Source organism: Lynx canadensis, chromosome C1, assembly GCF_007474595.2.
Source record: "Lynx canadensis isolate LIC74 chromosome C1, mLynCan4.pri.v2, whole genome shotgun sequence".
NCBI classification, from domain to species: domain Eukaryota; kingdom Metazoa; phylum Chordata; class Mammalia; order Carnivora; family Felidae; genus Lynx; species Lynx canadensis.
The window spans coordinates 134,755,781-134,782,470 of NC_044310.1; the positions used below are offsets into that span (position 1 = coordinate 134,755,781).

The 26,690-nt window shown below is 38.0% G+C and overlaps 1 protein-coding gene across 5 annotated transcripts in view; it reads right to left on the minus strand.

The window, feature by feature from the left end:
- GTDC1 (glycosyltransferase like domain containing 1) overlaps nt 1-26,690 on the minus strand; it is a 292,506-nt gene that overhangs the window by 255,526 nt on the left and 10,290 nt on the right. For 4 of the 5 annotated variants that reach the window (XM_030327481.1, XM_030327479.1, XM_030327474.1 and 1 more), the window contains exon 2: nt 11,375-11,578. In XM_030327481.1, coding sequence (XP_030183341.1) covers nt 11,375-11,578 — 204 coding nt within the window. Of the gene's footprint in view, nt 1-11,374; nt 11,579-15,003; nt 15,069-26,690 lie in introns of all 5 variants that reach the window. The other variant, XM_030327475.1, reaches the window with a different exon arrangement.

Below are 26,690 nucleotides of genomic sequence, written 5' to 3' on the forward strand. Positions count from 1 at the left end.
AGTAAAAGTGTATGGAATTCTTTGGTTTAATCCCATAAAACTGAGTAACACAGGCCCTTAAATGTCTCTAAGCAGTTTCTGTGTAGAAGAGGTAATATCTCCAGCCACAGGAAAGTAGGAGTGCCCAAAGCAGAAAAAAAGCAAGCAGTTGAGGAAAGTCAACTGCAGCCATATTTTGTTTGCATTTTCAAACCCACAGGTATGAAATCATTCATTCAAGCATATTTACTCAGTAGCAGCTATCTGCCAGGCGGCATGTTAGGTCCCGGGGATAAAAGTGGTAAAAAAGACAAACATGGGGCTTGTCATTCTGAAACTTGCAGCATAATGAAAAAAGAAACGAAATCGAACAAACAAAATAATTACAAATTATATACAATGTTATTACAGAGGAGAGAAAAAGCATACAGAAATAAGAGGGCTTGTTTTAGATGTTTTAGATAGGTGGTCAGCGCGGGCCTCTCTGAGGAGGCGCAATTTTCGGTCAGAACTTGAAAGACAGGGGGGAAAAGTAAGCAAAGGGTATGGTGAGGGGGTGAGACTTAGCTGCCAGCTCAGAGCGCAGTAAGTAGTAGCGGAACCTGAGGCAGGAAAGAGCTTGAGGTTTCAGAGCAAGGGAACAAGGCCCCTGCAGCTACTACAGCGGACTCCAATGAGATGGCAGGGGTGGGAGATAAGGCTGCAGAGGCCGGCAGGGCCCAGCAAGCCCAGTGTGTAATCTGGATTTTTACACACGTAGCTCGAAGTCCCTGATGGTTTTCAATCAGGGATTATTTCCTCAACGCTATGAGTACAAAAAGCGGATAAAGGCATTAAGCATTCTTTCAGTCAACAGACTTTACTAAACGCTTACTATGTCCGGATTTGCCAAGTGTGGTTTTTACATCACCAGTGTTAGTGTAGGCACTGTCTCTCTCTCTCTCTCTCTCTCTTTTTTTTTTTTTTTGGCACTGTCTCTTAATAAATATTGATAAAAAAAAAAAAATTGGAAACAAGCTTAGAAAAAAGCCAAAAGATAACTAGTGGGGGGGGGGGCACGGTTCTGGCCAAACCATCCCTCTCCTAGTCTTCTCCATTATATATATTCAGTCACCTGGGACTTCCCTAAAATGGGGGAGTGTTATCTTTTTATTATCAGCATGAGATCGTGAACAAATAGAAATGTAGGAGAGACCATTTAAGAAGAAACTCACTAGAATATAGGATTATGTTCTTTAGAAAGATAGAAGGCTGAAAGGGATATGAATGCTCTTTTGTGAGCACGACGCCTGACTCAGCTCCTGCCTTCCGCCTACAGGGTATCTCTGTGGGCTGGCTGGTCAGGAGACCAGCAGGTCCATCATGTGAGTGAACCACAGAGGAGCATAAACAAAGGACAGTTGGACAAGAATTACTCATTTAACGGATAGGACAATGTGTCAAAAGGCAGCTAGGAAGCCAAACCTGACCTCAAGGGAATGGGCAAACATAAAAGCTTCCCTAAGAGGGGAGGCTTAGGAGAAGGCAAGGGTAACAGAATACCTACACCATTGCTGTAGAGGCTCCAAACACAGTAAGTCAGAGACTAATACCCGTGCACACCCTATAGAGCTCCAGAAGCAAAACATATTTTCATTGACTAAGACCTCGATAAAAGCAGAGAAACTGTCTCCAATATAAACAAATAAAAAATGTTGGGAATGGAAGTACAATAAAAATGTCTTTCATTTCCTGAAGGCTTTTCCATGCTATGAAGATAAACCATAATGAAGACACTCAACACCTAACAGTAACTAGGTTAGAAGCACTCTAAGATCAGACTCACAGTTTTGAGTATTAGGTCAAAAATAAGTTCATTGCTTCTAAAAGCAAAATTATGAAGGTCCTTCCTCTGTAGCCACAGCTCTTTTATACAATAGTACCTACTGTATCCATTTGGGGGTGTTGGGGTTTTTCTGCCTTTTCGATTTCCTTCATTAAAAAGCATGATTTTCTCTCCTCCGTAAAAGTGTAATACACATCCAGTATATCTTCTAAAATATAGTTGTCAAATTTCAAAGGGTAAATATATGGGAGACTTACTCTAACAGTCTTTAAGATGTAGAGTCTCTTAGAAATTATGCCTTGTATCTATATGTACCTTTACATGGGGGTTATATAGACTCCTACATGTGATTTTTTTAAATAAGCTACAAGGCATATTAAAAATATACACTCTACTTGACGTTGAACTGCCATGCTCGGCTCCTTGGAAGCAGTGGGTTCACAATGCGTGCTGCTAACTATGCAAACACTTTTGATTTAGCAGACTGTGGTGAGAATAAACTACAAACTCCACAATAAGATTTTTTTTTTCTGATACTGGAATATTTTGCTTCTTAAAAACACTGACAAAAGAATGTAAAGAAAAGTAGAAAAGATGAAGCATGATAACCAAACTTTAGGAAGCATGGTAACAGGGTTAATTTCCAGTTTTGCAGTGAAGATGTTGCTAGGGCAATTAAGAGTAGTCATTTGTGTGTGTGCACCTGTGTGTGTAGAGGAGAGAGAGAGAGAGAGAGAGAGAGAGAGAGAGAGAGAGAAGGGAGTGAGCAGAAAGATAAAACACAGAGGCAGACAGACAGAGACTCATGGGATGGGAAGTTATTTGGTGTGCAAGATTATTCTCTTTTTATAGTGTAGTCAGCAACATTTTCAACATGAAGTTCAGACGGCTAAACTGAAAAATACTGTGAAGCAGAAGGTTTCACCAAGATCACATATTGTGGACGAAGTTCTAAGTACCATACGACTTCTGGAAAGCTGTGGTGTGCACTGTCTGGATAGGACAGCAAGGTTGGTAGGAGAACAAACCAAAAAAGAATCCCATGATTGGGTAGTACATGATAGGGAAGCCGGTGAAGTGGGCAACAGAGATGGGGAAGCTTGAGGCTAATTCACATAAATGGAGCAGTCACATACTGGTGAGATTATAGGATGCTACATTGTACCCAATGACGGTATCATTTACATAGTGTGGGAACATTATCCAAATCCCAAGTGCATACAACCAGTAATGATACGAGGGACATGAGCAAGACCGTACTAGAGTGCTGCCTGTAGCTAAGTTCATAAACCAAGTAGAGAACTTCACAGTATGCCAGTTTGAGGATAACTTGGGACTGCAGGTGAGTGTCCTAAAAAATTCAGTTTTTGTATTCATGAGTCTACCCTGTGATTTTTATACAGCATCAAATGTTGTTTTTTATTTGGATTTCAAAAGAAGAAAATTCAAATGACTTAAAACTTCTGTGGCCGAAAACTAAAGAGCAGAAGTGCCGGGGTGGCTCAGCTGGTTAAGCCTCTGACTCTGGATTTCGACTCAGGTCATGATCTCATGATTTGTGAGTTCGAGCCCTGAATCTGGCTCTGTGCTGACAGTGTAGAGCCTGCTTGAGATTCTCTCTCTGTCCCTCTCTCTCTCTGCCCCTCCCCCACCTCAAAATACATAAATACACTTAAAAACAACAACAACAACAACAACAACAACAACAACAACAACAACAACAGCAACAAAGATGATGACTAAAGAGCAAATGCCCTGAGGAAAAATGAGAACACCACAGAGTCACAAACATAAAAAGGCTCCTGGTTTCCAACCTCCAGCCTCCAGCAAGAACCAAGAACTATAATTCTTCTAAAGACCAGGAGAAGCACAACACCTACTTCTGATAATAAACTTTAGTCATATATTTATAATCAGGAGGTACGTAGGTTTAATTTCCTTCATTAGTTTAGTTTGCTTCGGCAGGGAATTAAGATAGCACAGTGGTTGAGAGCATGGGCTTACAGAGAACAGTGTATGGCCTCTACAAATGGTCAGACTTGGGCTACAACTGCATACCCACCACTAACCTGACTGTGTGACCAGTGCAAATAATCTGATTTTCTGAGCTTCAGTTTCCTCTTCTGTAAGACCAGGAAAACCATATCTAGTTTCTGGGATTGTAGAATATCTACCACATGGTAAGTGTTCAATATGTTAGCTATTATTACTATCATTTAATTCCATTAAATTGTGTTCTGATTACTACAGAGACATAAAATGATGCCACTATCTAAACCAAACCTCATCTATAAATTCACTCACCTACAAATCCTTATTAAGTCATTGTTTACTTTTATACTCCCAGTATGGCACACACTAATAAAAAGGTGTTGACCATACCATAAGACAGGAAGTCATCAAAATCTAGAGGAGAAAACAGGGAACAACCTCTTTGACCTCAGCCACAGCAACTTCTTACTCAACATGTCCCCAGAGCAAGGGAACAAAAGCAAAAATGAACTATTGGGACCTCATTAAAATAAAAAGCTTCTGCACAGCAAAGGAAAAAATCAGCAAAACGAAAAGGCATTTGGCAGAATAGGAGAAGATATTTACAAATGACATATCAGAAAAAGGGTTAGTATCCAAAATCTATAAAAAAACTTATCAAACTCAATACCCAAAAAACAAATAATCCAGTGAAGAAATGGGTAGAAGACATGAAGAGACACTTCTCCAAAGAAGACATCCAGATGACTAACAGACACATAAAAAGATGCTCAACATCGTTCAGCATCAGGGAAAGAGAAATCAAAACCACAATGAGATACCACCTCACACCTGTCAGAATGGCTAACATTAACAAGTCAGGCAATGACAGAAGTTGGTGAGGATGTAGAGGAACAGGAACCCTTTTGCACTGATGATGAGAATGCAAACTGATTCAGCCACTCTGGAAAACAGTATGGAGCCTCCTCAACAAATTAAAAATAGAATTACCCTACGACTCAGCAATTGCACTACTAGGTATTTATCCAAAGGATATAAAAATGCTGATTTGAAAGGGCACATGCACTCCAATGTTTATAGCAGCACTATTATCAACAATAGCCAAAGTATGGAAAGAGCCCAAATGTACATCGACTAAAGAATGGATAAAGAAGATGTGGGGAGCGCCTGGGTGGCTCAGTCAGTTAAGTGTCCGACTCTTGATCTCAGATCAGGTCATGACCTCATGGTTCATGAGTTTGAGCCCCATGTCAGGCTCTGTGCTGACAGTGCAGAGCCTGCTTGGGATTCTGTCTCTTCCTCTCTCTGCCCCTTCCCCACCTGCAATCTCAATCTCTCTCTCTCTCTCTCTCTCTCTCTCAACATAAATAAATAAATGTAAAAGTTATCAAACAACACATTAAACAAAAGAGGATGTGGTACGTACATACACACACACACACACAAAATGGAATATTACTCGGATATCAAAAACAATAAAATCTTGCCATCTGTAACAATATGGATGGAACTAGAGTGTATTATGCTAAGAGAAATAAGTCAGTCAGAAAAAGGTATTTGTCTATTTCACTCATCTGTGGAATTTAAGAAACAAAACAGATGAACATGGGGGAAGAGAAGCAAAAATAAGATAAAAACAGAGAGGGAGACAAACCATAATAGATTTGTAAATACAGAGAATAAACAGGCTAAATGGGCGATGGCCATTAAAGAGGGCACTTGTTGGGATGAGCACTGGGTATTGTATGTAAGTGAAGAATCACTAAATTCTATTCCTGAAATCATTATTACACTATATGTTAACTACTTGGATTTAAATTAAAAAATAATCATTAAAAAAGGTGTTTACATGACTAAAATTATATCAAATTACTCAGAAAGGTGTATTTTAATAAAAGAATGTTTCATGATTAAAGTAGTAATATATTACTCAGAAAGTTATACTTTTAAGAAAAGGTAACAAGTCAAAATAAGCCATAACTGTCAAGCAAGGAATAATTTAAATTACTAATTTACAAAAGAATTGTTTGAGAAACCACCACCTTCTGTACTGATTCACCTATACCCACTAGTGTAGCCATGCCTTTATTCACAAGGGTTAACTACAAACAACAAGCATACACAGTTCATATCAGCTAAAAATGTTCATTTTCCCATAGAAAGTTACATTCAATGTTTTGCAGAGAATAGTTCATTTGTGGGAAAAAAATGACACAGTCCTTGAAAGAGAATTTGCTTAGTAAAAGGCCACAGTCATGGTACCATTGAAGATTATGGCAAATCATAACAAAGTTATCAATAGCCACATATCACTGAAAGCTTTAATTTTACTGGATGCATTCCTTCACCCAAGTGAACTTTCATTCAATTTAATTCCTACCCAACTACTTGCTTTCCTCACCCCTCCTTGGACATTAAAAAGGAGGGGGGGGGGAAGGGGTCAGGGTAGGGAAGGAAAAGGTATTATAATGATAATCAACATCTATTAACAGTTAGGATTTTATGACTATCAGGAAACAGAAAACCTAAAAACCTAGACACTCCGTCTCAAGTAACACAAGTGTAGAAAGAGGCAGGGTGGTACCAGTGCAGTAAACCAACCCAGTACGGGGACCCAGCCTCCGTCATGTAGACTCTGAGCTAATGCAGCAGCATCTCTGATGATTAGAATTCCATTCAGACTTTCTGTTTCATTTTAGGAGTTTTTGTAAGTTCTGTTTTTCTAAGAAATTCACTATTTCATGTAAGGTTTCAGCTCTATTAACATAAGACTCTTAAGAGCATTTCCCCTTTTATTGATCTGTGCCGTATCAGTAGTTGTATTTTTGTCACTCCAAAAATTGTTTGTGCCTTTAAAAAAACAAAACAAGACAAAACAAAAACATGCCTGTGTTTATCTATTTTATTATCTCAAATCAACTCTTAGTGTTTTCATCTCCACTATAAAATCTGCTTCCAACTTCACTATTTTTCCCCCTTCTTATTCTTTTCTTCCCAATACCACTCCTAGATTCAAGTAAGAGGGTCCCTGCTCTGCACCACAAGCTTTCGAGGCCTGCATAGCATGATTAAAAATTAACAAAAATAAATTTATTAAAGATGATGTGGCTGTGACTGTCAATTTAGATACAACCTGCCCTGTGATATACAATATGTTCATTATGATCCAGTCCCATTTTGTACTGTCCATTACAATTTCTTCTGTGACCCGGGAGTTATGTGGAATCACGCCTGCACATTTTCTGACGTACGGGGTGTTTAAGGAATCCTTGTGAGTGCTTTCTCTTCTGCACTCACTTCAGAATGATTTCATCCGAGGGGTGAAGGTCACGTGTAGAGGGCTGCTCCCAGCCTGCTGCGTGCACTGGCAAAGCACGGCTCCCTCAGGCAAAGATGCCAGCAGTGGGAAGCTGGCCGGAGCGCACCGAAAGGGAAAGGTCGGAGGGGCACGGGTGGGCAATGACATCCTCTGCCACCGTGATATTCACATTACTGTGTTTACTCATTTCCCGTATACTCTTCCACCGTATTGTTCTGATCACCTCCTTTCTTTATACCAAAGACAACACCTAGTAACATTGTTTGGCACATTACTTTTCGTCACCGAAAAGATCTTGGAGAGGTTCCCATAAGAGACACAGAAAGCTTCCTAATTCAGGTCAGAGCTGCATGATATTTCATTTCAGAATGTAACATAACTAAGTTAACCAGTTATGTCAACTCCTTTATGAAAACGAGGCAACCACAGCTTCAAGGCCAGCTACCACTCTAATTTCCAGATCCTTCTTCAGATCCTCTCTTACTTTGCTCAGCTACGGACTTAAAAGGAAATTTGTTACACTTCATGAATCATTTCCAGATGTTTTAGACATGGTGGGTTTTCAGGTGTCTAGGTGGCTCTATTGTTCAAAATGGAAGTCTAATCCGTGCTCTGTCCAGCCTTCCATCAGCCATTTTTGGGAGCCCAGGCACTTTGTCCTCATCCTGTCACCTCACGGTTGTAGACAGCACAACCACTGTCACATGCAGGAAAGGAAAATGGCTTTCTCCTTCCATAACTAAAAGCAAAACAAACCAACTTTTTTGGAAGAACCCCCAGAAGTCATCCACTTAAATCCAGTTTGCCAAAACCTAGTGACTGTCTAGCACTAACCACGAGGAAAGTTGGGAAAACTGGGCAGAGAACGGGATCATAATGATGACTCAGGTCAATCATGCTTCACTCCCAGGGGATACTTAGCCACTCCAAAGAAAAGTGTGATTAGCAAGGAAGAAGGGCCGTTAAGTGGCCAATGATGAGAATCTGCCACAATACCTCAGATGGAATGAAAAATATAATTGTAAGCAGCTGAGAGTGAAAAAATGATTTTCAGTAACAGTGATCGTTTCAGTTCAGTAAAGATACTGCACGAAGAAGAAAATACATACAGTATCTTCGATGCCTAGTCTAGGTATATCTAAGAAAGTCGAAATACTACTCTTGGGACAAATGACTCATACATTTCAGAACACAAAATTTAAGGCCCATCCTCAAAAACACTTTTCTGCATTCCACAGTTTTCAGAAGGCAAAACTCTAATATAACCAATGAAACAATAATTACCAAGCACTTTTAAGAAAAATAACTTTTGGGGCTTTTGTAACCTCTGATAAAATTAAACAGCTCCAAATGTGAATCACGATGTATTCTTTCAGCTGTCAGGATAAAGCAGAATCAAACTGAGTAATTGGGATGAAGCATTTATTCCTTTAGTAATAAAATAATTTCTGGATAATAAGCTCACAACATTAATGACTACATGTACAGAAGCTGAGAAAAGTAACACATGTACCTACATTCAGGGTGTTTCTCATTAGACACAGTCCCTACCTGTTTAGTAATTTTGCATAGTAGGTAATAACGGTGCTTTATGAATTTTGAGGATTTCATTTGCCAAATAAATAGAGTAACTAAAAAACAAAAACTTTTCATATCTTTATTTTATTTTATTTTATTTTATTTTATTTTATTTTATTTTATTCTAGAGAGAGCGAGAGCATATGCTCAAGCAGGGGAGGAGTAAAGAGGGAGAGAGAAAGAGAGGGGGGGAGAGGGAGAGGGAGCAGGTGAGAGAGAGACGGGGGGGGGGGAGAGAGAGAGAGAGAGAGAGAGAGAGAGAGAGAGAGAGAGAGAGGAGAGAGAATATCCCAAGTAGGCTCCATGCCGAGTGCAGAGCTGAACATGGGCTCGATCTTACGATCTCAGCCACAACCTGAGCCAAAATCAAGAGTCCAACATCTAACTGACTGATTCACCTGGCTCTCCAAAAGTTACTTTGTTCTTTGTGTTTTTAAGAGAGAGAGAGAAAGAGAGAGAGAATCCTAAGCAGGCTCCGATGCTCAGCACAGAGCCCAAATCGGGGGGTGATCCCACGACCCTGGAATCGTGACCGGAGTGGAAATCAAGAGTTAAACATTCACCTGACTGAGCCGCCCAGGTACCCTTCATATCTTTAAAAATCTCCACAGAGATCAGTTTATCTGGTGTAACAAAAGACTCTCCTTGTACTTCCATGCAGGATTAAGTGAGCATATTTTTTTTAACTTAGTGTAAGTTTTCAAGCTGTTGCTATTTTTCCAAAAGTATTCAAAAAGAGTAGATAAGTTATCATTGGTCAAATACAACTGTAAGTTCAACTGGTGAGGTATCTTTCAGTGAAGTCTGATTAGATTAATACAGCTAACTGCACAGCCGCGGTGATGTCTTGCGGTGACCGACCTTGAAAGATCTTAGATAGTGCTGGTAGGACCTGTAGGTTGTGGCCATCAGGGAGTAAAACTTTACATCACAATCTTTCAGAAACTGACCTCCCAAGCAAGACTGCTTCAAAGAGCAACGTGATGTTTCACCTCAGATCCTTCAGTCCTCACAGGGAGCGGAGAAGCCACAGGCACAGGAGTGTGTGTGTGTGTGTGTGCATGCTATCCGTACACACATATCTGTGATACAGTCATTTCATTCTGAAAAACTGCATAATCAAAATGAAATCTAACAGCAGACAGGGAAATGGTTCATTTCAATGTTCAAATCGTTGTAGAAATGTATTGTATCAAATGGTAACGTTAAATGAAAATGTGTCATAAAGCTAACCAGATTACGTGACCTTAAGTAATATAATACAATTGGTGCTGTGAAAACACAATTAAATGAGATGTGAAAGCAACTATAAACAGTCAGGTTTTAACACAGCAACCGTCTTACCATTGCCTTTAAAACTTTTATATTGATACACTCATTGAAATTTCTAATACTGTTCGTGAACGATATTCACTTAGTGATATCAGAATACAAAACACTGAATTATATAAGGAAAAATACACTTTCGATTAGAAAAATACACAATATTTTTGTCCCTCAAACAGCATTTTACCTTTATAATCCCAAGCAAAGTGACTTGAGCGCTCACTGTTATTCTACCTGATAATCTGAATTCTCAGACATGAGGCATGGTTTTCATCCGCCAAACGGGGTATTCTCTGAATCCCCCAAATAACTACTAAGAACAGCAACCTACATTTAAATCCCAAGGTCTTGTCTCCCTAGTGATTGCCCCACCTACAAGCAAGACAGACATGGCTGCTGAAGCGAAGGTGAGCACGACAGTCATGCCCTCTCTCTAACAACCTGTCTGCCCTAACTGCATTATCAGCCTGGCACTCCCCACTCCTGCTTAAACCAATGCAGCCCTACACAGAAGGGCCCAGATTGGTAGGAACAACAGGTACATAAACCACAGTAGGATAATCTTCCACTGTTTAACAAGCAGGAGACACATGGACATAAATATGGATACAATAGGGAGGTAGGGATGTCCAGTACTCTACTTGGTCCTCACCAGATGCAATCAGTATTTCTCATCCATCTTTCCAGTGTGTCCCATAAGAATCTCTGATAGGCACCCCTACTTCGCACTTCCTGACAAATCAGAATTCACAACTGAGTCCTGTGTCCCCATAATCTATTCATCCTTTAGGCAAAGGTTACCAACTCCACACCGTGTTCCTACTTCGTAACATCAAAACCAACTCCTCCATTTTCTCATGCTCACATTGCACGTGCCTGTCTATCTCTACGTCAACAGTCTTTAAAGCTTCAAGGGCGCAGATCTTGGTCACCTCCGTCTTTTCAACCTCAGCTCCTAGCACAGAGCAGACACAATAAACTAAACTAAAACAGCACATGCACTAAAAGAGACACTGGAGCTTATGGAACAACAACAACAACAACAAACGTGCCCAAGATCAACTCTTCTCTCAGGCCAAAAAATGTCATCCACACCCACACACGTGCACATGATAAAATCACAAGACAAATGAGCAAAGGCTTGTAGGTTCAAAATGAGGCCATTTTCCTACTAGCCGATGTCCTCAGAGTGTAAAATGTACCCTGCTGCTCTACTGTGTCTAAAGGGACATGTCCTTAGTCAGACTGACCAATTCCATGGCTGGAGAAAATCTCCTAGACGCTGACAGAGAAGCAACATCCTCACAACAAGTACATTAAAAACAGGCTGACAACGCAGCCTGAGCTCTGATTACCTGTACTGTTCACTGATGGGAATATTCTGGGAGAAGTATAAAGCCGATGTGCGCGCTCTCCAATGCCATTTCTTTGCAGGAAGGGAATAAAGGACACAGTCTTCTAACTCTTCTTGGAGCAGATCCGCCAGCTGTTTATGGGACCCTCCATAGAACGCTTCAATGATAAGAATACTCATCGGTCCTTTTAAGACTTCACAGATTCTAAATAATAAGCAAAAAAAATATTTGTTCCAACATATATATGTGTGTGTTTATAAAGACATTTTTAAATAAAAAGAAGTTAAAATAGTGTACCCAAAAGGCAAATACAAGTAATTTAAAGACACTTATTTTTTTTTAAATATGCATGTCCCACTTTTTAAAAAAGTGTATTAATGCTTAGGATTTATATTTTTGTAATCAATACCTTTACATCATTTTTGTTAGTAAGAGGAAATAACGGATGCTTATTTTTCTGTTTTCCTCATGCCCTAAGATTGCTTCCACAATGACTCTGTTTTTTTCTCCAACCCCAGGAAGTTTAAAGCCCTCTCCTGCTATGATCACTCACTTCCTGGTTGGAATGGTTTCGACCCTGACTCAGTAACCACAGAAGTGGTTGGCCTAGAGCTCTACTACTCTCAGACAGTCACTGAACTCATCTCCTATGACTTCTACTCCAAGAGCCCTTCATTTATTTGTGAGGACCTTTTCAACTCAGAAATTTTCTGACTCTGTCACTCTCATATTAATTCACCTTTCAATTCACCAGTTATCACTGTCCCCAGTGAACCATATTTAACCAAAAAAAGCACATGGGGCACCTGGGAGGCTCAGTCGATTAAGCATCTGACTTGGACTCAGGTCATGATCTCGCAGTTCATGAGTTTGAGCCCCGTATCGGGCTCTGTGCTGACAGCTCCGAGCCTGGAGCCTGCTTCAGATTCTGTCTCCCTCGCTGTCTGCCCCTCCCCCGCCCGCACAAGTTTTCTCTCTCTCTCTCTCTCTCTCTCTCTCTCAAAAATAAAGAAAAGAGGAAGAAAGCACATTCATATTCACATCTCAATTCTCTAGTGTTAAAAATCTTAAGATACAATTTCTTGAGACATTGCACATATCTTGACCACTTCCCACTATCACCAATAAATATCCCACCTGCAAAGGTAAACCAACAAAGTGGAGTAAAGCTATATGCCTATGAACCAGCAAGGCTTCTACAACCTTTCTGTAAACAACCATCCTATCAAGAGAGATAAAGTAATGTTGTTATTAAAGATAGTAAAATTTGGGGCTCCTGGGTGGCTCAGTTGGTTAAGCTTCCAACTTCAGCTCAGGTCACGTTCTTGCAGTTTGTGGGTTCGAGCCCCAAATTGGGCTCTCTGCTGACAGCTCAGAGCCTGAAGCCTACTTCATATTCTATTCTGTCTCTCTCTCTCTCTCTCTCATAAATGAATAAGCATTAAATAAATAAATAATAAAACTAAAGACTTGGCAAAATTTTCATCGCAGAGAGTTAGCTATCAAAGCAATTTTTTGGTTTAATAAAATGACTTTTGTTAATGTGCTCAGGGAAATAAAAATATGTGTGAATGTAAAAAAAGTCCACATACATTTCAAATTATATGCTATTTCCTGTAAGAAGTAAGGAAGAAACATCACTCTGTACATAAATACAATGTTTAAAAAATATTCCAGATTTTTTAATTTTCCTTTATGATTTAAGTAAACACCATTCATTAAACAGCATATTGCTTTTCTTAATAATGTTGTTCCACAAAATTATTAGTCTCAACAACTCAATGATGCTTTTCATTAATAAAACTCTACTTCACCTTGCTCAATCAAAGCAATGCCTACTTAACATTGCATTTCAAAGCAAAAAGTCTCAGATGGTTCTCAAAGAAACAACTAGAGTGAAAAAAAGCTTAGTTCTTGATGTCTGAATCTTCCATTGAGCATTTTTGGAGAAAAATATACAAGTACATATTTCAGTTATCTACAGAATAAGAAGCGGTGTTCCTCGGTGTTAAAGACATGAACCTTGCGGCCAGGGAGATACAAGTCTGAAGCTCAGCAATGTGCCTTAGAGCTGAGTGACTTGGGCAAGTTACCCAAGGCTGTAGGACTCAGTCTCGCCTTCTCTAAGATGGGAATAACAATACCAACCTCAGAGGTGTGCTGTGAAGATAAAATTGAAGCATAGTAACTAACAGACAGTAATAAGATATTTAGCCACTCCCAGTATTAGTTCAAATCATCTTACTTAAGGGGGAAAGATATCTTTGAATTCTCTTACATTTTAAAATCAGTAATTTTCAATCACGGTCACCTCTCAACCCAGGACAGTGGGAAAGGTGGATACACATAAGCATTTGAAGTACAGTGAGTGTTACTCATTCATCATCAGCAGCTTGTATTTCAAATAAGAATGTGAGAGCCCCACAGGTATTGTGGGAAGAAGTTAGCTCAGGGGCTGAGCTATGCAGAAGCTTGGTTTTTTTCAGGCCAGTTGGAGACTACCTCTAATAAATGCAATGTTCAATAAGATAAATTTAAGAAAATGGTAGTCATTAATCCTTCAAATAATGGAACCTTGTACAAAGTTAACCAAGAGAACAGTATAAGGCAATCTTGAAAATTATATCAAAGGTTCTAAGACAGACTAAAAGCAGTTAACATTAATTTGCTTACTAGATCATACCACATATATCTCTATCTAGGTTTATTTCCTCTGATTTAATCATACTAAGGTGTCTATGCCCTGTATATCCTTAAAAGGTTGTTGTAGGGGCGTGTGGGTGGCTCAGTCGGTTAAGCGTCCGACTTCAGCTCAGGTCATGATCTCGCGGTTCTTGAGTTCAAGCCCCACATCAGGCTCTGTGCTGACAGCAGAGCCTGGAGCCTGTTTCAGATTCTGTGTCTCCCTCTCTCTCTCTGCCCCTCCCCCTCCCCCACTCACGCGCGCGCGCGCGCGCGCGCGCTCTCTCTCTCTCTCTCTCTCTCTCTCTCAAATATAAATAAACATTAAAAACAAATTTTTAAGAGATAAAGGTTATTGTAAAAATGACCTGAGATATTTCCCCAAGTGATGGAATGTGATCTAAGCCACTCCAAAGAATATTTCACTCATATAACCTCAAAGAAAGCAACATCAATATTAGAAGGGAAAAAAGCTTTCTGTATTCTTCAGTCCTTTGCTCCTTTTCATGATTAATCTAGAGCACATATCATGCCATATATTTACAAATGTTTCTTATGGGTCTGAATCATGAGTTATCTGCAAATCATAAGCCAATGTGGAGGCAGTATGTGTAGGTGCTGCTAGAGATTCAAGACATTCAGTAAGCAGAACTGAACACCAAGCATGTGGGAGGTCGAAAAATAGAAAAGGGGAAAAAAAGATTATAGCTATAGATTTCCACCCCTTTAATAGCTCAGTAAGAAGAGTGAAATGTACAGGTTTGAACTAGCATTTACTTGAGCATTTTTCTAGTGGCCAATGGGTGTGCCTGCATTTTGGGTATTTTTCTAGGGAGAGTAACTATGTCCTACCATCTCTGAAAACTATACTTAGTGGCTTTGATTCATGGAAATTTGTTCTGCTTGTTTTGTGGAGACAGACATATCCTGGCAGTTCCCCTACTTACTTCTATTGCAACTTTTGTGGCAAGAAGAAAATGTGTTCTTCCCTATAGTCTTCTTAAAGCACAACCTGGAAGAAAGATGATTCCCATTAGGTGCAAGCAAAAGAGAGGAAGCTGATTTTTAAATATAAGATTCAAACCAAATGTCATTTATAGCACATTAAAGAACAGTGCAAATACTCTTGCTGTGCTTGAGTTTTTAGAAAGCACTGCTTGAAACAAACGAGCATGAGGTTGGAAAAAAAAAACACTTTGTTAAAAAGAATTTTTGCTGTCATGCTGGAATTTGCTAAAAGATAAAGGGAGTACATTATTTGCTCATTTTAGCAACAGTCCCAGAAAACTGCAGGTGGTCACCCTGACAGCACAGATGCTCCCAAGCACAGGTGAACAGGTGGATACAGACATCAGGCACCACTACCAATGGCTCCTAGGGAGTGAACGCTGGGGAGCAGCATCCTCGACACTGAAAATGCTTCCTCCGAAGCAAGGAGAGGGTCTCCTTTACAGCCCGAGGCTGTGGCCAGGTGTTTGCAAAACATGGTAGGCAAGCCTAGACACAGCCAAAGGTCTTACATAGGTGCCTGAGTGTTCATCCATCTGTTAAAGCATTATCACAAGCAACACAGCAGAAAAGGAGTAAGGATATCAGAATTAGGGGTGTGGCATTTATTTCAAAGGAAAAACGACAACTAGAGAACTTCTCATGTGAGGAACAAATACCGATCAGAAAGCCCATGTCCTTTCTGCATGACACTAGACTGTTAATATTTTATAATGTAAAGAAAAAAGTAAATGGCCAATCCACTCTTGCTCCCAAAAAGACCATACAAAGTGTGTCAGATAAATTTTTATCAACTTTTAAGTTTTTCTGCTTAACCCAGTGAGCTTCCGTTAAAAAAAAAAAAAACAAAACTCATTTCTTCAGCATATTTTATTCCCCAATGATGCCAGATGAATGAGAATCTACTACACTATTAAAGCTTTATGAAAGTTTAATTCATTATCAATACTATGATTTAATGATACATGGCTAAATGCTACACATTAAATTGGCAATATAAATGAGTCAAAGTGATATCTATGACATAGGAATTTTAAACCACTTCAAATTCTATTTAAGATCACCAGAGGTCAAATGATCTATCGAAGAATTGTCTGCCTTTCTAAAAATTTATATTTACGATTAAAAGCAGACACATAGTGAAAAAAATCACAAAAATGTTTCATATGAACATTTTGACCAAAATGAAAAAGTGCCATTAGTGTCATCTCAATTAAAAACTAATAATGCATTGATAAGATCACCAAGAACAAAAGTAGCCTGAAACCAATGCTGTGAATATTTTTAAATTTTTATTAAAACTTTTTGTCACTGTACCTGCATTTATTTTAAGCTTGACCCAATTTCTTTATTCCCTGAGCCATTTTCAAGGTGAACTACATTTTAGTCTACCTCCTCTAGCAGTTACAACTGCTGCCATAGTTATTTTTTTAACAGTAGACAGAAAGGAAATTTGCAATATGCCAATGATTTATTGAAAAAGATGTGCTAAGTATAAACACATCATGTGAATTTTTAAAACAAAACCTAAATCACATTAGAAACCCATAATTAGCCTTCATATATGATGTCAATTCAGTTACTTATAATATTCAAATAATTTTCCAACCAAATACCAGGTAATAATTTTAAATCAGAGGAACTGTTGTATTAATAAATTCCACAGACACCTTACTGCTATTAGCTGTAGGAAGGTATGGTTTCAGTGATGATGGTTTTAACGGTTTGAATCCCACACACATGAGAAATCGATTCCACAGGCTAATCCACACATGGCTTGATACCTTACACTTCAATCAGTTGCTCCAAATATATTTTCTATTTGGCTATACACAATATTTTTAAAAGTTCAGTTTGGCAGAGCAGAAACCAGTGAAGTGAAACACTAAATGCCATAAGTTGGGGAAAATAAAATTTGAGTAGGACTTCCCAATAGGTCATCAGAGGTTTACCTGGTATTTTCTTACTGACCCTGTCCCTTCTGCACCTCCACCCACCAACTCCAACACGCTGGCTTCTATTTAAAAAGCCACAATAACCCAGCAGGGTAAAATAGGGCAGTACTGAGAAAAGTTAGTATTACCTTCCAGCCCACTCACTTATTTTAATGATTCATCAGGGAAACCCCGGTTGTTAAAATGTACCTGAAATTATCTTATTATATACTAAAAAATAAGCATAAAAAGATTTCTGCTTTGAAACCTGTCACTACCAATTCCCCTAACAACCTAATAAGGGTGAATATATAGTAAAAATACATTTTGCTAAAAGGAGTGTCCTCAAAGTATTACACTACAATCAAGTATCATATGGAGGGGTAGAGTGGGGGGGGGAGGGGGGGAACAGAAGTAAGCAGATCCTACAAAAAGTTATTTTTGAAAAGCTTTTCATAAAAATCAGGCATAGCAAATCCATCCTATCTCCTAGAACCTCAATGTAATCTCTGAATACTAAAAGACAATCTGGTATTAAATGCAGCGTAAAAACCTTACAATCCTAAAACTGTAGGCCCTGGCAATATTCTACACAATTAAAGAAAGTTTGGCTAACAGTAAGGAATGAATCAGATTCCTGAACATTAGTGTGAATTAAAGATAATGCATGATGGAAACTGATCATTACTCCATTATTTGATAATGGGCATACAACCCAACATTTATCATAACTTGTGTACTACTGTGTGTACTTAAATAGCAGCATTAAAAATAAAAATCTTGGGTTCATGCTGAAAATGATGTCCCACTGTATTCATCCATTGTCCCACAGTGCTATGAGTGTTCCAATTTCTTCAGCTCCAACTTTAGTTTCCTGTTGTGGTCATGAAGAACTAAGGATTTATGCACCAAAACCAAGATTTGGTAAGAAGACTTACATGCCATCTTATTTGTGACACAATTTGAAGTAATTTTCAAGTGCACTTTTCCAATTTTTTCATTTGCTCGGATCTTCTATACGTACTCTTTAAACATTACAATCTGATATGCATATATGGCTATGTAATTTTCCCTAACAAATATTTTCATTCTTTCTCAATTTGGGATTTTAACTTTCTGTTTAGAACTGTCAGTCACTTATTCCATGACTTGAATTAATACAAAGTCTTGGTTATAACTGTATCAAAGGCAAATTCAACAACTACTTATTCGTCCTGACACTAGGACATCATTCACTTGTTTTCAAATATGCATAATTTCCACAAAAAAAGAGATGTGTATATATTACAAATTCACTACCTTACATTTTTGTGAAGTTATATTCCACATTGCACAACAAAGCTGTAACTATGAAATTTTTTGTGAGATGTTTACCGGTTTAATATCACTGACAAATAAAATCCTAATCCTCTTTCAATTTTCCATTGCTATTAAGTTCACGAAACATTTCAAACTATAAAAGTAGTAATGAATTAGTTCTCCTGAATACTAAAAATATTCTCAATTTGCCGACATTTTAAAATGTGGCAGTGTATTTATGAATGAGTAGAAACTTTTACACTAGAAAATCATCTCATCGCTCATTTGAACTATTCCATTGCCGTTCTAACTAGGCCTTCATGCTGCCACATCATCTGGTTCCCATCACACCATTCTCCGTATTCCAGCTACAGGTAATATTCCAAAATGCAAATGTGATCATGAGGTGACATGCTAAAAAAACATCAACGTCTCTGTCACCAATGGATAAAGTCCAAGGCCCTAAATGTGGCACTGCTCACCTTGCTTTCCCGGCCTTTCCTTTCTCTTCACCACAGCCCTGCTTCTCCCTCTCCACTGGGATCTCTCTTCCCCCACTTACCCAGACCCTGCCTTGTTGCCTTACCGAGCGCTCACACTCTCCAGTTAATTAACACTTCTGTGATTTCACACCTTTCTCCCTTTGCCATCAGACTCTTCATGTTCACCTCAGGAACTAGCCTTAAATTTCGGCTAAACTAAATCAAGCAGCGAGTATAGCAAAACACACTATATTCTCTTCCAAATACTGATTCTCTTTCCGTACTGTCATAGAAATGAGAATTTATTAGATTTCTTTTCATGTAGATATGAGTTTATCTTAATCTACTTATACAAGAGAAGTAACAATGATAAAAGAAATGGTAGAAACACCACAAGTGATTGCATTCTGGGCCAACGCAAGTTTCTTGGTCTAAAAGAATGAGTATCTGTGAGATCCGTGAATGCTGAAAATCACCTGCAGTTTTTTAATCTGCTTGGTCTATCATCATCTTAGTTGAACACTAGCAGTGGAAGCAGGATGAAGAGCCAATTCCCTCACCATAAATCTAGAGATCCCATTTCACATTGAGTAATTATACTTTTATTTAATGGGGAAGGGAAAAAAAGGCATTTTTAAATACTTTCTGCCATCAACTATTCATTTTATAAAAGTCTGACAAGATGAATAATGTATTTGCTTTCTCAGGATGGCATTTCTCCAAGGCTTCCACCTTCCTGAAATGGGCTGCAAATCAGTCCAGTGGGAGAAAATTAGATTATCTGACCCATTCATATATGGATACCTAAGTAGGAAAGTCAAGGTGTACCACAGAATCCTAGGTAGAAGGAATGCGGGAGCCATTGACCAACAGCTTTTCTTTTATAGAAAAAGAAATGGAGAGTATTGAGCATCACAGAGTAAGGGTCAGAGCAAGGGGTTAAGTCCAGGTCTTCTGACCCCATGGTCATTTATCTTCCCCATTATACTTCATTGCAGGTATCTGGTAGGATGTAAGTAAAAGGTGCATCCATTTTCTCGTCTTTGGAGTTTGGGGATTAAAAATCAATGTTTAAGAATTATAATATGTAAATGATATATATTGCAGTATTTTTTTATATGTGTGTGAAATATAAATGTCAGTATAAGATGATAAATATATGTATCGCATATTATATTTAATCATAACTCCCAATAATCTGTACATCTAGGATATCAGTGCTATAAACCACACAATATGGTTATATAGAATACCATATAGTTAGAGTGATAAAACTCAAAACTTTTGTTCTAATCTCTTATAACTCCTTCCAGAGTCCTGCATAATCATCCTTTCCCTAATCCCACAACTTTTATCCCTCATGCCCCAGCTCCAGACTAAGGCCTTTTTGATAGGGCGGTAGACCTTAATGACGAGGAAGGAAGACAATATCCGAGATTCACATGACAGGAGGGTTTGAAACAGGAGGCGAAGAGGTCAGCCATATAGATGCGCTCAGTTTATTTCATAATTTACTACTGTCACCATCAGACAAAGTCTGAGTCTCCCCGATACAACAATCTGTAGTACTTCTTTGTACTTAACACTTGTAGGATGTATTTATACGAGTGACCACATAATATCTGTATCCCCTACTGGATATTAAGTTTCAAAAGGACAGTGACCAGGTCTGCTTGCTTACCACTATATCTCAGCACTTAGCAAACAGAAAGTGTTCAACACTCTCTTTGAGTCAATAAACCATAAAACTCTTTAGCGACTGCCTTGACAATTTCTTCTGAACTCATCCAAGACCTTTATTATTATCAACTACAAATAATCACCCCTTCCTACCACTAATTACTACTTACAGAGAGAACTTGACGCACACATTCTATCACCACCTAAAATATAACAGGTGGCATCTTATTGTATTCAAAATGTCACACCTCATTCTAAGGAAAAATAGTTCTGCCCCAGCAGCCCTACCCAGGGATTTAGAAGCCAAGTTTCATGCCATGGGCATCTATTCTCTCTGACCTTTCTAGACTCCATAAGAATATTTAACACAAGGACAGTCAAGTCTATGACCTAGAAGGATTCAATTGGTTTAATCATTAGTCTGGCATTTCTTTCTTGGTCAGAAGCATTATCTTGTTACCCTACATTGGCTTCTATGACAAATTTTAACTCAGACTTGGATTGTGTAAGATAATTATAAATATACATACCAAATGAGTTTAAAATAAAATGACTAACAGATTCTTAACTATACTGGCGCTAGAGAGTCTCGCTCTAACATCTTTTAAGAACTTAATCCATCTTAACTAAATAAAAAATTGTTGAGAAGTTTCCCTCTCCAAGTGGGAGGCACATATCACATTTTCAGTTAATTTTGAAACAGAAATAGCAGAGTTACTCTAACACACAAACATTCTCAACGTCCTATTTGAAGTACTGCAACCCAAGCAAACATGGGTGGCATTCCCTTGATGGGTTGAAACAAATGTCACCAAGTATAAAGTTCTGGATTTACTCACTTCCAGAGAAAAAATGAAAAGGACATAATCTCACAACCCAATCTATTTATCAGTGAGAGAAATCAACTTGCAAGAAATACAAAATCCTAACAGCTCAGGAGGCAAAAGAATATCAGGTAGACACACGGAACAAGAAAAAGAAATTTCCATAGAGGCCTGAAGGCCTAGAAATAGATATTCTTAAAACTATCAATGTTAGACACCTTTAATATTCACTTTATATTAGTGAAAGTCACCCTGCAGTGACAGACTTATTTAAATAGTCTTGGGAAATGTGAGGTGAGGTCAGTATCAGAATCTATTTATAAATAAGTAAGTAAATAAATAAAGGATATAAACTCTAATGTCCTTTAAGGTCCAAATCAATAAAACTATGCTTTAAAGATGTATCAATTAAAATGATTAGTGACACTTCTCTCACCTCCAAAGTTCCACCTAATTATCATAATTTATTTATTAGAGGTAGGACTAGTTTAAAGTATATTTTCTTCTATTTATGTACTACAGCAGATCTTCTCTAGCTGCCATATCCTTGAGAAGAATCTTTTGATTTGCCAGTGGTCTAAGTCATTTGCTCATGGTTTAAGAAGCCAACACTGGAAAAACTGGATAGATTCTAGAGATCGTTAATGATAAATTTTAAAAAGCCCAGAAACCCAGCTTAGACCAGGGCTGAGTAAATCTGGGGCTAAGAGATGTGGTAATGAGAGCTGTATCACTATTTTTAAGTATCACAAGGGGCATATTATTAGCTACCCACTATTATAAGAAAAAGAGTCAGTCTGATAATAATAGACTGGAATTTCTAAATCCTGAAAATATTTAGGATTGAGACTGTTGAGTAAAGAATAGGCATACAGAGACAACCGTGTATAATTTCTAGAAGGTCTACTATAGGTCTTTCTACAGAGGAAGCACAGGCTTGCCCCTATCATCTGACACACAAGTTTCCACTGACTAAAAGATAAGTAGCAACAGCTCAAAGTTTCCTGATTGGAGCAAGCACTATGACTTTTATCTATTTAGTGGCCTTGTCTGTCACTATTATCTCTTTATCAGCTGGTTTTTCAAGGAGACATTCCAATGACATAAATATTTTGTCTAATGAAGCTGAGACCCTACAGTACAGAATATTCTTTGCCAACTACCCAAAGCCACACTCTGCATCCTCATCACCTCTTAAGGAAGTAATTTCACATTTTGCAAACAGAGTGTTCAGACAGAGTAAAGTTGCTTAGGAGTTAATTAATTCCCCCTTGCATCTCTATCCGGCATGTATATGCACCATATCTGGGACCATACGTCTCTCTACTGGATTAATTAGCATTTGCAGTTAACAAACAGCCTGAATCACTGTAGAGAGAGATTGTAACTTAAAACTCATAAAACTAGGTATATACTCTCTTGCATTTCATATAGCAGTTGTTCAACTGATCTTAGCAGAACTGAAGTTAAAAAAATATTGTTCACCCTCATCATTCCTCCTGCTCAATGTTTTAACGTCCCTTTCTCCTGCCTTGTGTCCAAACTATACTTGCCAGAATTAAATTGAAGATATTGGATAACCCCCTGCACATTGTCCAGAGTAAACGTCTGCCAGGCACAATGTGTTACCTCTCCCAGGAGTACTTGTATGTTACAAGGGGACAACAGGTGATGGCAAAATTTCAGCCATCTGCAGAATAGATAAGAATCGTTCGTGAATTAAAAAGACACTTCTCGAGGCACCTGGGTGGCTCAGTCGGTTAAGCATCCGACTCTTGGTTTTGGCTCAGGTCATGATCTCACCGTTTTATGAGTTCGAGCCCCACATCCGGCTCCAAGCTGACAGTGCAGAGCCTGCTTGGGCTTCTCCATCTCCCTTTCTCTCTCTGCCCCTGCCCCATTTGTGCTGTCTCTGCCTCTCTCAAAATAAATAAAGAAACTTAAAAAAAAAAAAAAAGAAAGACACTTCTCAAGGCCAGAAGGCTGCTACCTACTCTATCAATGCGTGAGGCTGTATCTGCTTTAAAGTATTAAAATGTCTTATCACATCTGAACGTAATATAAAAATCTTGAAAACTGCGATCTTTGGATTCAACAGTACCACTTCTTCTGAGAATTAACACTGGAAATTATGAAGAATCTTTACTGAAGTCTTTGCCTCAAATCGCAAGCAATGAAAATATCCAACAAAAAGAAATTTCATAATTAAATGATTAATGATCAAAAATCATAATAAAAAGAACATGGAAAAATGTTTCTACCATTGCATGATTGCAAGTTATGAATATATAAAAATATATGATGAAATCATAGAAACACGAGAGACTACACGTGAACACAGGTAGGCATAAATAATCATTTATGGTAGAACTGTGAGCCGTTTTGAATTTCTCTTTGTGTTTCATTTTATTCTTCAAGTTATCTTCACTGAATATATTTCAACTTGCAATTAAAAGAAACTATAAATTTTTTCTAACTTTAGGAAGGAGGCCAAATTGTTTGAAATAACAAACTACTTCCCAATTACTGAAGGCTTACTCCCCTCCAGGAGCTTGCCAGCGGTTTTCAAATTATTCTATTACTATTGCTATAAAGAAACTTATGAAAAATCAAATCAGCAAGGGTTAAACTAATGGGGCTACAGCTATTCATAAACACTATTAATTTGGTTTTGGAAATACTGCTTGTCTAATGTGTGAAATAAAAGTAATACTCAGTCGATTTTTAAAAGTACTTGAATTATTAAATAATTGTAAACAGATCAAGATCTTTATTTATCGGTAAGGAATGCGGAGCTGCACTCTGACAGAGAATATTAGAAACTAAAATACTATTTGGCACTTACAGTTTTGAATAGGGACAGATATAGTACAGACTCAGAGTTTTAAAGTTCAAGTAAAGTGTCAAAATTAATTTGTGCCTTAAATAATTAGATTTGTGTCTTGAACTAAGGGGGAAATATTTAATAAAGGTGCATAAAATTGAAAAGAACTTCTAGTTTCACACTTAATTTCCAAAATGTATTAAAAAAACAGCAACATGCTATTGAGTAATCATCCATATGTATTAAACACATTAAAGGAGGGACTGATTGCATAGTCAACTACTACAGACACAGTCTTGCAATTTTAAAAGACTGCCTCCTTTCATAATCGCTCATATTTTTCCTATATTTATATACATGCAATAGTTGAATGGATACTCAATATACATTAACCCAACAGCAACTCAGACTTAGTAGAGAAATAGTTTTAAATGGAACCCCCAGGTCCTAGTACTTTTTACAATTTAAATGCTATGAAAACATGAAACATATTTCAAGTAATAAGAAAGTATTATTCCTGGAATTGTTTTCCAGTGCAACAATTTCATCATAGTTCATCTTTCAAACCATCTATCCTGAAAATTTTAACTTAGAAATCTACAAGGAAAAAGAAAAAAAAAAAAAAAAAAACCCTGCCATTAAAAGTATACAAATAATTAAGAATTAACCTCCACAAAACACAAAAGTACTAATAAAAATATGAAACTGTGAAAATGAGGGCCAAGCTTATCATTTTGTCTATTTTTAAAGGGACACTAAGAATATAGCGATCAACCTGTAACTTTCCATATTTTAAAATTAGCACCGACTTGATATGAAAAAGAAACCCTAATCTCAGGAAAGCACCATGTGGCATTTTTTAACTTTATGACCACTATGTTGACTCTCTGTCCCAGAGCAGATCACCTCCAGCATTAGTACTCTGACCTTACAGAAAAGTGACAGATAAAGTTTATGGTGAGAAAAAATGAGTTTTTATGGGTTTCCAAAAGGGAATTCTTATGACACTAAAAGCCATATAATAATATTGATTTGATAACCAACTTTTTTACAGCCAAATTACAGACTTAAGATTTCTGGAAAAATATCCAAGTGAATTTGCAGTAAAATACAATAAAATAGAGGCTTGGGCTCATGACTGGCAGTCTAGGATCTCTTTCCAAACTTTAAATATACATATAAAATAATTTTTAAACCAGATCTTTAAAGTTTTCAGTGTCTCAAGATTTACCTTCTTTGTTGGAACTGACTGACCCCTCCTCCTGACATTGATCAGGAAGCTGTAAGCGCTCAACTTTCTGGGAAGATAATTTCCATGCCTGTTTCTAGGTTTTTTCTGTCTTAAAGGCAAATGTACAATGTACAGAAACAAGGATTATTTTCTTGTAAAATCACCCTCAAAAATCAATTAGAATATTCAAAATATTCCATTCTCACAAATGAAAATAAGTTGCTTGCTGAAATGACAGTCTTCCATTTCACTGCCTTAAAAATTAAGCTGGCATGGATAATAAAAGTGTTTTCTGACTGGATATGCTTGGCATTCAAATATTTTTAAAACAAAAACTAATCCATAATTAGATTTCACAGGCGCAATCTATAGAAAACAGAATTTGTTTTTGTTTTCTGAGAGCAATACTAATGATTTGATATTATAAAAGTTATAACAACAATACCATCGCTTGCATGAAGCTGTAAACAAACGGGCACACTTGTGTTTATTATCCTTTTCAGTCTGATCTTTACCATTCATTCATTCCTTTAGCAAATATTTATCGTGCCCACTATGCGCCCAGCATTGTTCCAGGTGCTTGTGGGTAAATTAGGTGACAAAACAAATGTTCCTGTTATCACAGGAAACTGCTTTCTAATTGGAGTAAAAAGACAATCATCAAGTAAATGTAGCTCAGAGGGTACAGGTGCTATTGAAAAAAAAAACAAAAAACAAGCACAAGGTAATGAAGGATCCGGTTGCCGAGGCCTGGGGCTGGGAAAGGGTGGTATTTTATACTGGGTTTTCAGAGGACACCTCCCCGATGAAATGGCATCTAAACAGAAACCATAAGAGTGGGGGTTGCTGAACAGATCTGGATCTAAAGCCTTCCGGGCAGCAGGCACAGCAAGATCCTGAGATGGAACATGCTTGGCATGTACGGAGAGTAAGAAGGTCTGTGTGACTGGAAAGCATAAACAAATGTGCTTTATTCAGCATTCACTGAATGACTGCATTCTAAAAGTTATGCTAAGTGTTTTTGATATCAAGATGACCCAAATATAGTTTCTGGCCTCAGACCTGGATATAATTGCAATACAGAGTGATAAATGTTATAAAACATTTCAGCTGGGTCTCAAAGAGAGACCAAAATCAGGTTCTACTTCAAGACGATGAACCAAGAGCCCAGAAAGAAAGTACTAAGGGCCAAGACCCCACTCTAAAGAGGAGTTGAAGAAATGTGCAGATAACTCTTGGCTCCCTTAACAACCATTCAACCCTTTTTTTCTCCTTTTACTTTCTTCTCGAATTCAGGCTGAAATACTTGATCTCCCAGGTGTGAGGACAGGTGGCATGTTCTAGAGTATTCC